We start from the raw sequence: 10,170 nt of genomic DNA, 5'->3' as shown, positions 1-10,170 counted from the left end.
TAAGTCTCTGTCAGAGGGATGATCGAGGGCTCCCCTCTCTGTTCCCTTCCCCTGGTGCCCGTTGTCTCTGTCTGTGCAGGGGAGCCATGTGCCAAGCTTGAGGTCAGGGCACTCTTGCATTAACCCAGGTAGTCCCTCTCCTTGGCTGTGGCCTGCTGGGTGACTGTCACAGTGCTCATTGCTAGGCTGGTTGGCTGGCACAGCTAGTGTGGGAACCAGATGCCACTGTCCTATGGGCTGCTGGGAGGGGTCCCTGGCTGGACAGAGCATCAATGGGATTGGGGTAGGGTGGCAGCCCCAGCCCCTCAGCGCAGGGGAGGGATGTCAATGCCCCCGTGCCCGGGGCGCCCCCATCCCTTTGATACAGGCTCTGGGGGCATGGCACCCCAGTGGGGGGAAGGGCTCATTGCCCTGGGCTCTGCCGAGCGCCCTCTGAACGCTGCCTCGACCTGCCAGCCCCGGTGCACGGCATCTGCTCGGGGTGAACGGGCAGCCACGGGGCGGAGGGGCTCAGACCCTTGGGGAGGGCGCTGGACCCCCAGATTCCAGGCGCCGGTGCCAGCCTCTGTCCCGGGCTGCTCCTCCTCTGTCCCTGCCCCGGCCGAACGGAGACACAATAGCCAGGCTCCTCCTCCCGCCCCCTGCCCTGCCCTGCCGCCGAGCCCAGCCAGCCGCCAGCCCGGCGCGCTCCGCCGACACTCGCCAGGGAAGCGCGCCCGGCGGCGCAAGCGGAGCCCTGCGCCCTCCCCGGGGACATGCGCGGCGCGCCCCGGCAGCGGCCCTTGCCGCGCACCTAGCCCGAGGAAGCCGGGATCTCCGCTGCGGCCGCCCTGCCCGCTGCCCCCATGGCTCAGCCCCTGGTGCTGCTGTGCTGCTGCGCTGCGCTCGTGGCTGCGGGCAGGGGCGTCCCTCCGACTGCGACCCCCGCCTGGCCCGGCTCGGCCCGCACCTCGCAGCCGGAGGGGGTCCCAGAGGAGGAGCCCCTGCAAAACGAGGCGGACAACCAGGAGAACATCTTATCTCAGGTAACCCTCCCCCCTCAGTGTGCAGAGCCGAGCTGCCCTGGCACCAGCCGGGCGTGAGGATCCCTCGCCAGGGAGCTGCGTGTGTGTGTGTGTGTGTCACTCTCCCGGCTCTGCACAAAGGCGCGGGGCTTGGCCCTCTGGTGCCAAATTTCCCTAAAGGACGCTGGGGCTTTAACCCTTCCAGTCCCGCTTGCTCTAAGGTGAGGCCCCCAGCCAGGCGTGGGGAGGCAAGGCAGCCAGTGGCTAAGGGAGAGCCAAATTCCTGTGGCTTTACGAATCCGAACTGTCTTGCTCTCCCGCTTTGGGAACTGGATTAGTTATTGGAGCTGAGAGCAGGAGAGGTTTATTATTCTGATTATTGCTGCATATAATTAATTACCAATCCCCATAGTTAATTCCATTCATCCTTTTGTTTATTTGCAACTGCAGCAAAGTAATTGTTCCCTGTATTCAGATGAACTGCTGTATAGGGAACTGGAGAATCAATTCACAGTTTCTCTGTATCATAGAGAAATGATTGAAAATCAAGAATATTCCATGTATGCGGTGTTGTAGCCTGTTGGACCTACGATATTAGACAGAGAAGGTGGGTGAGGTCATATCTTGTATTCTGTCGGTGAGAGAGGCAAACTTTCCAGCTTACACAGAGGTCTTCTTCAGACCAGACCTCCTGACTGCTCCTGTGTCTGCGTGTTTTATACGCAAATCAGACCGGAGGAAGAGTTCACTGTAAGCTCCAAAACTTGTCTCTCTCACCAACAGAAGTTGGTCCAGTCAAAGATATTATTTCCCCCAACTTGTCTCAAGAATAGTGCATCTGGATTAAAGCAGCAAAGTTCAGGGTGTGTTCTCTGTTAGATTTGGCAGATGTACTGTATAGTATTATCTATCCTTGGAAATGTCTAACACAGAAGAATATTGAAAACATACTGTCAAGTTATTTTTATATTTCAATTTCATGACCGATTTCTGTGAATCTCTATAAAGGAAACCTGTGGAATTGTAGGAGACTATTAGAAATTATATATTCTCAGGAAGTATATGGGTTACTTTTATGCATTATTCCAGACCACGCATTGGCTCCCTTAACTCCTAAAACCCACCCAAGTGCACCTTGTATGTAGTTGTAAAGAATTCAGTGGATTAACTCTGATAGAATCAGTGTATTTAATATAAACTGTGGTGGCTCTGTCCCTTTGTTTAAATTTTAATTTTACCAAACCCTTTGTAGATAAGGATTGTTTGGGCTTGAGCAGTTTCTTTTCCAATGGTGAAAGGAAATACCCCATCAGAAATCCCTCCTTCCCAAATAGCTAAGTAGCAAAAAACCAAGCAGTCTTGAAGAAATGTTAGTCAGCAATTTGTGTAAGCAGTGAGCTATTTCTGCAAGGTTCAGAGTGTCTGAGCCTTTCTCAAAAATTTTACAAAGTAAACCAAAAGTAAAATCTTATGTTAGGAGCAAACTGATGCATTGTGATTTTCTTGTGATTAGTTGCTAGGTGACTATGACAAGGTGAAAGCAGTGTCCGAAGGCTCCAACTGTCAGTGTAAGTGTCTGGTCAGACCTCTGGGCCGAGGCGCCTGCCAAAGGATTAATGAAGGCACTTCCAAAGCAGAGGATTTTTACACTGTAGAAACCATCACTTCAGGACCTGATTGCAAGTGTGCCTGCGTGGCTCCACCTTCTGCTCTGAACCCTTGTGAGGGGGACTTCAGGTTGAAGAAGTTGCGGGAAGCAGAGAGCAGTGACTTAAAGGTATCAGTATAGTTCCTTTTCAATGGGAGTGCAAGTTTGCAAAAGACGTTGTGCATCTGAAGCAGGCTTGGCTTGCCCTTTGTAGGTTCAGCCCTGGAAGAAGATCAGTTATAAGGTGTACAAACATAGATTGATTACCTCAGCTGGCAAAGCTGCTGCTAACACTTTGGTGCCAAGTTTTGGCTGTGATAATGTGCAGGAAGCCTCATCTACGCTAGGGAAATTGTTACCACCAGCTAGCAAGTGTTAAAATATCAACAGACGAAAGAAAGGCAATATTTTCCTGAACACTATGTACAGCATAGCTCCTATCCACACAGCAGTGATTTGCACTTATTCCGTGTAGAACAGGGGTTCTCAAACTGGGGGTCAGGATCTCTCAGGGGGTCGCGACGTTATTACATGGGGGGTCGTGAGCTGTCAGCCTCCACCCCAAACCCTGCTTTGCCTCGAGCATTTATAATGGTGTTAAATATATTAAAAAGTGGTTTTAATTTATAAGGGAAGTCGCACTCAGAGGCTTGCTGTGTGAAAGGAGTCACCAGTACAAAAGTTTGAGAACCACTGGTGTAGGACTACTGCTGACATCAGTGGAAGTCATGCAGACATGAGCAGTGAGTATCTTAGGCCAGGGGAGGCTAAGCCTCCCCAAACAGCCAGGCGTGGCCCCACCCATGCTCTGTCCTGAGACCCCGTTCCTGCACTTCCCCCATGGCACCACCCACATTACTCCTCTTCCCGCCCTTGCTCAGCCTCCCCCCCAAAGCTGGCTGGGGCTAGGGTGGGTGGGCTGGCAGGCTAGGGGTTGGGTGGGCTGGCGGGCTGAGGCTCTGGCTGGCTGGGGGTGGCCAGTGCATGGGCCAGCTGGCGGTGTCTTGGGGCTCAGGGCGGCTGGGGCTCAGGGCTCTGCCGGGGGATAAGGGGGAAGAAGGGATGGGGTAGGGGAGGGTCCTTGGGCAGAAGGGGCAGAGCTGGGAGCTACCCTCCGTGAATGGGGGGCTCTCACACCACCCATGCATGCAGAGGAGTACAGAATATGCAATAGATCTGAAATCTGCAATGTTGAAAAGATATTAACAAGTGGATTGGAGAGGAGACTGTTGCCCTGAAAAGCACAGAGTATCCACAGCAGATGTTGCCTATTCCAGTCTGAAATAAAATCTAGTAAAAAACCGGTTATAAACTTTGCCAACTCATAATAACATCAGTAGTATCATTTAAAACTCTCTTTTTCTGATCTTGTTGCACTTTAATTACCTAATACTTTTTTACAAATGTTATCTCTTGGCTGCTCTTGTATCTGCATGTTTTATACACAAATCTAGCTTAAATGAGCCATAAGGGAGTGATTTAAATTAATACACCACAGTGGATTTACTCCTAAAGTTGACACTCAGTCCTTAAGTCACATTGTTTTGTCTGTTTGCTATAGCTCTTGTGATGTGAAATTCTCATTTGCTGCTCTGTGGATTCAGAGAACACAGAATGAGCTGAGCCAAGGATGGAGTGCATATTTGTCACTTGTCATAAAATGCTGAATGGGGTTACTTCACTTTGTTAAACCGCTGCTCCATTTCACTCCATTGGAGGCCAGTGTGACCCTGGCAGATCAGTCTGTAAGGCATTTTGGGTTCCTTTGGGATGAAAGTTACTACAATGTAAATATAAGATTGATATTGCAGTGAACCATCTTGCCGACCAGTAGGGGACGGGCTAGGTGACTTAATAGGTCAATAGGTCTTTCCCATTTCAAATTTTTGTGATGCTACAGTAACATATTAACCCTTTCCTTTCCAAATGACATAGTGAACAGTTATGAACAAGTCTGGGGACTTAACAGTTGGAAGTGACAGAGGAGGAGAATGACCTGGGGGTATTGGTTACTCACAGGTTGACTATGAACTGCCAATGTGATGTGGCCATGAAAAAGGCTAATGCCGTCCTTCTAGGATGTATCAAGAGAGATTTCCAACTGAGATTGGGAAGTGTTCTTACCATTGAACAAGGCATTGGTGAGACCTCATATGGTATACTGGGTGCAATTCTGGTTTCATATGTTTAAGAAAGATGAAATCAGACTGGGACAGGTGCAGAGAAGAGCTACTAGGATGATCTGAGGAATTGAAAACCTACCTTATGAGAAGAGACTCAAAGAGCATGGCTTGATTAGCCTAACCAAACGAAGGCTGAGGGGAGCTATGATTGCTCTCTCTATATACATCAGAAGGATAAATACCAGGGAGGGAGAGTTATTTAAATTAAGTCCAGTGTTGACACAAGAACAAATGGATATAAACTGGCCATCAACAAGTTTAGGCTTGAAATAACATGAAGGTTTCTACCCATCAGAGGAATGTGGTTCTGGAACAGTCTCCCAGTGGGGGCAAAAAACCTAACTGGCTTCAAGACTGAGCTTGTGAAGTGTCTAGAGGGGATGGTAATGATGAGATTGCTTACAATGGCATGTGGCTGATCTGTGACGGCCAGGGGCGGCTCTACAAATTTGGCCGCCCCAAGCAATCATGCCCGGGAGGCGCCCCCGAGCCGCGGGAGCAGCGGAACTGCCGCGGGCATGACTGCGGAGGGTCCACTGGTCGCGCGGCTCAGCTGGACCTCCCGCAGCTGCGGGCGGTTCGCTGGTCCGGCGGCTCCGCTTGAGCTGCCGCAGTCATGCCTGCGGGAGGTCCAGCCGATCCGTGGGACCAGCGAACCGTCCGCAGTCATGCCTGCGGCAGGTCCACCGGCGCAGCCTGCCGCCCCCCTGGGAAAGGGCCGCCCCAGGCGGGTGCTTGCCCCGCTGGGCTCTAGAGCCGCCCCTGGTGACGGCTAGTAACAAATACCTCCAATGGCTGGAGATGGGGCATTGAGTTACTACAGAGAATTCTTTCCCGAGTGTCTGCCTGGTGAGTTTTGCCCACATGCTCAGGGTCTAACTAATCGCCATATTTGGGGTCAGGAAGGAATTTTCCCTTGGGTCAGATTGACAGAGACCCTGGGGGTTATCACCTTCCTCTGCAGCGTGGGGCACGGGTCACTTGCAGGTTTAAACAAGAGTAAATGGTGGATTCTCTGTAACTTGAAGCCTTTAAACCAGGGTGGATTTGATTTAAAACAACAATGTTATGTATTCTGGGTATTTTTTCATCAACAGCAAACATATAATATTTTAACAAAACAAGCATATGAATTTTTGAATTTAGTTAAACATTCACGTTTTTTAAAATCAAGTTTGTTTTTGTTAAAATTATTTTTAACTAAAATAGTTAAATGAAATATTTTTAAAAAAACAACAAAAATTAAATCGACTATGTCAGCCAGGTCAACATGAGAAACTTAAAATATTGTCTTCTGCAGCTAACTTAGTCATCTTCACCTTCATTTTCCTGTTTGTTCATAATCTGGAAAAGAAAAACAAGCTTTCCTGCTTTTTCACATCCCAAACGATTTCTCCATTTGGAATGAATTAGTCCAAAGGAAGAAGATATTCTTTGTACAACGGCAGTCTCTAAATCCAAGTGCTTAAGTGACATCCACCAGTTCACTGGTGTGACTTTCTTTAAAACATCATTAGCAAACATATATTTCTTGAATGGTTCACCCTTAGATCTGAAGTTTATTATAGTTGGCCTTATGGAGGGATGATTGCTGGATGTCCATGTCATAGCTATCTCCTCTTCTTCAGCAGTTAAGGTTTGACCCTGGTACCGGGTATTGAGAATATTTGCAAGAAAATGAGCTGGAGATAGTGCTTGTCCTATTCGTTTTTTTAGTGCCATCTATATTTTCACGATTTTGTTCACAAACTGTTATCAGATTAGGCCAGTTCTTGATATAGTGCTCAAAACAGTCCACTACTGAGTTCCATCGCACGTCTTGTGGGAGAGTTAGCTTGGTTCCTCCCACTTTTTTCTGAGCAGCTGCTGCAAAGTGGTTGTTACGGAAGTATTTTGCAATTTGGACAACATTAGCCTTTATTTCTGGAACACTGAAGTCTTTGGCTAGGAGGTGCATCAAATGAACACTGCAACTGTATGTTGTTAGCTTGGGACTCTCTTCTAAATTTCTTCTTATCTTGGATACATTTGCAGCATTGTTTGTGACCAACCTGCGTACTAGACATTTGAATTTTTTTTCACAGTTTGTTATAGCTTTTACTGCTGCTACTTGTAAGCATTCTGCTGTGTGTGCATTTCCTGATGTATCAATTGTTTCTGTAAGGAAGACATTCCCTTCTTCTGTTGTCACACAAGCACATACAACAGGATCATTGTGGACATTGCTCCACCCATCAAGACTCAAGTTAACAATTTCATCCTCTAGACCTTTTGCACACTGCTCAATTTCTCTTTCATACACTTTATCCAGCAATTTGCCTGTGACATCTGCTCTGTTGGGTGGACTGTATCCTGGTCTTAATGACTGAACTATGTTAATGAAGTGTGGGTTCAACTTCTCAATCACATGGAAAGGCGGGTTTGTTGCATAAACAAACTGGGCAACTTTTTCATCAATTACCTCATTTTGTAATCTGGTTCTTATCACAAATTTATCTATGGTTGTTTCTGGATGATGGAGGTTTTTTTTTCTTTTTGCTACAGGTGATATACTGTGGCTATGTGACATACATGATGTGACTGAAACACTATCATTGGCAGATAATTCTGAAACTATAGAAAATGATGGTGATCTTGAAGGTAGATAGTCTTCAGAATCCTGTATGTTGAGGATGGATTCTGCTAAACAAAATAAGTCAATGCAGTTATTTAATTATTATTACCATACTGCTCATTTAGTATTATTCATTGCATTCACTGACACTCAGTACTATTTTAAAGGTGAAATTGTAAAAGGAAGATCTATCTACTTCAGCTATTCATTTTATATCACAACTGCATCTAAAATGGTAGTATCATAGAGAAACAACTATATATTTTGCTCAAACATGAGAATTCAAGAATAGTCCAGAAGGAAGACAGACAGTCCTTAAGAAAGAAGTATGAAATAAAAAACTTTACCAACCTGAAGATCCTGCATGTTCAGACATGTTCCTTTCATCATCTTCAACACAGCTTCCTCCTGAGAAGAAATACTTCTCTTGATGTTGTTTCATTGAGGCAACCAGGCCTTGCATTTCTTTGTTACACTGTTTGCATTTTGCACACATGCCTGTCTTACCCACAGGTAGAGGAACTTCATTAAAATATTCCCAAACTGGGTCTCTTTTACGTCCTGTTGCCATTATAGGTTTTCCCTTCTAGTGAGAGAATGGTATGGTAGATCTCAAATTAATGAAAGCTACACTCAGAAAGACCTCAAGACTTCTGGAATATGCTGCTCAAACAGTTTCACTTTTGTTTCTACTGCCTGTCCCTCCTTCCTCACATTTATATCCAGACGTCTTCTCCTTCTCCAGATCTATTCCACCCCCAACAATCTTCTATTCATTGAACTTTGTGAAACTTTGCACTTTTAGAGAGAGGTAAGAGATTGACTCTGTGTACACAAATTTGCAGAGGGACAATAGGGCTGAGGTCCGTTATTTCTCATCTCTATATATTATTTATTTTAAAAGATTTTTGCTGTTAACAAGCATATTATCTCTGGAGACACAAATCTACGGTTTGAGAACTGCAAAACTAAGCATCTCTGATGGCATCTTCTCGACCAGAGGTGGGCAAACGATGGCCCCTGGGCCACATAAGGCCCACAGGACCGTCCTGCCTGGCCCCTGAGCTCCTGGCCCGGGAGGCTAGCCCCCAGACCCTCCCCCGCTGTTCCCTCTCCCCTGCAGGCTCAGCGCACCGCGCTGCTGGCACAATGCTCTGGGCGGCCGGGCAGCGCAGCTGCAGAGCCGCAGCCTGACCCATTGCTCTGTGCTGCACAGTGGCATGGCTGGCTCCAGCCACAGCCGTGCCGCCAGCCACCAGTGCTCCAGGCAGTGTGGTAAGGGGGCAAGAAGCAGGGGGGGTTGGATAGAGGGCAGGGGAGTTCAGGGTGGTGGTCAGGGGGCGAGAGTGTGGATAGGGGTTGGGACGGTCAGAGGGCGGGGAACGGGGGGCTTGAATGGGTGCAGGGGTCCTGGGGGGCAGTGAGGAAGGGGGGGTGTTGTATGGGACAGCGGGGGCAGTCAGGGGCAGGTGTTCGGGGGTTGTCAGGGAGAAGGGGTGAGTGGATGGGGCAGAGGTCCTGGGGGTGGGCACTCAGGAATGAGAGGCGGGGTTGCAGGGGCGGCTCTAGACATTTCGCCGCCCCAGGCACGGCGTCATGCTGCAGGGAGTGCTCTGCCAGTCGCCAGTCCCGCGGCTCTGGTGGACCTCCCGCAGGCGTGCCTGCGGAGGGTCCGCTGGTCCCGCGGCTTCAGTGGAACCGCGGGACCCTCCGCAGGCACGCCTGCGGGAGGGCCACCAAAGCCACGGCAGAGCACCCCCCCACGGCATGCTGCCCCAAGCACGCGCTTGGTGTGCTGGGGCCTGGATCCGCCCCTGCGGGGTTGCATGGGGCAGCAGGGGGCAATCAGCGGTGAGGGTTCCGGGGACGGTCAAGGGACAGGGAGCTGGGGGGATGGATGGGGCAGAGGTCCTGGGGGGCTATCAGGGAATGAGGGGGTTGGATGGGGCAGGAGTCCAGAGGGGGCAAGAAGCAGGAGGGAGATACGGGGTGGGGGCCAGGCCACACCTGGCTGTTTGGGGAGGCACAGCCTCCCCTAACCAGCCCTCCATACAATTTCCGAAACCCGATGCAGCCCTTAGGCCAAAAATTTTTCCACCTCTATTCTAGACTGAGCACTGAGTCCCATTGGGTAGATAGAAAGATTAACCTAAATAATCTATACAGAAACCCCTGGAACCCTTTTAAGACTGGGTCCCTAATCCATGAACTATTGGAACTCATTTACAAAACTTTTCTTAAACATTACATGAATATATTGTCTCATACTATAGAATTAGAATTTATAATCCCTATTACATTATAGCTCAAAGATATCTCATCATGGATCTTAATTAAAACTATCTAAAGATAGTTTTTTTTCCTCAAAAAGCATTTTATCAAAAAAATCAGATTTAAATAAAAAACTCAGATTTTTTTTATTTAAAAAAAGTGTCATTGATTTTTATCCACCCTGCTTTATTCCACGATTTGAGGACTTCAGTAACTTAGCCAGAGGTTAGGGGTCTATTACAGGAGGGAAAGCTGGGGGTTTTGTGGCCTGCGATGTGTAGGAGGTCAGACTAGATGATCACGTTGGTCCCTTCTGGCCTTAAAATCTATGAAACTGTGAGACTTTGCAGCCAATGTCCAATGTCACTGGACCTACAACTTTGCCTAGTAGTCTTCCTATTCATTGTCTACATAGGCCACGGGGACCCCTCTCCAAGGAGCTGTTACTGT

At 48.3% G+C, this 10,170-nt stretch overlaps 1 protein-coding gene across 1 annotated transcript in view; it reads left to right on the top strand.

The window, feature by feature from the left end:
• The first annotated feature begins 691 nt into the window (after window positions 1-691).
• The window catches only part of OLFML2B (olfactomedin like 2B), a 110,442-nt gene continuing 100,963 nt past the window's right edge, over window positions 692-10,170 (top strand). The window contains exons 1-2 of the mRNA XM_039484784.1: window positions 692-1,025; window positions 2,518-2,781. Of these exons, the coding sequence (XP_039340718.1) occupies window positions 846-1,025; window positions 2,518-2,781 (444 nt within the window). The 5' untranslated portion in view covers window positions 692-845. The remainder of the gene's footprint in view (window positions 1,026-2,517; window positions 2,782-10,170) is intronic.

Source organism: Mauremys reevesii, linkage group 8 (genome assembly GCF_016161935.1).
Source record: "Mauremys reevesii isolate NIE-2019 linkage group 8, ASM1616193v1, whole genome shotgun sequence".
Classification (NCBI taxonomy): domain Eukaryota; kingdom Metazoa; phylum Chordata; order Testudines; family Geoemydidae; genus Mauremys; species Mauremys reevesii.
The sequence above is the reverse complement of the archived record's forward strand: the minus strand, read 5'-3'. Positions and strand labels throughout refer to the sequence as shown.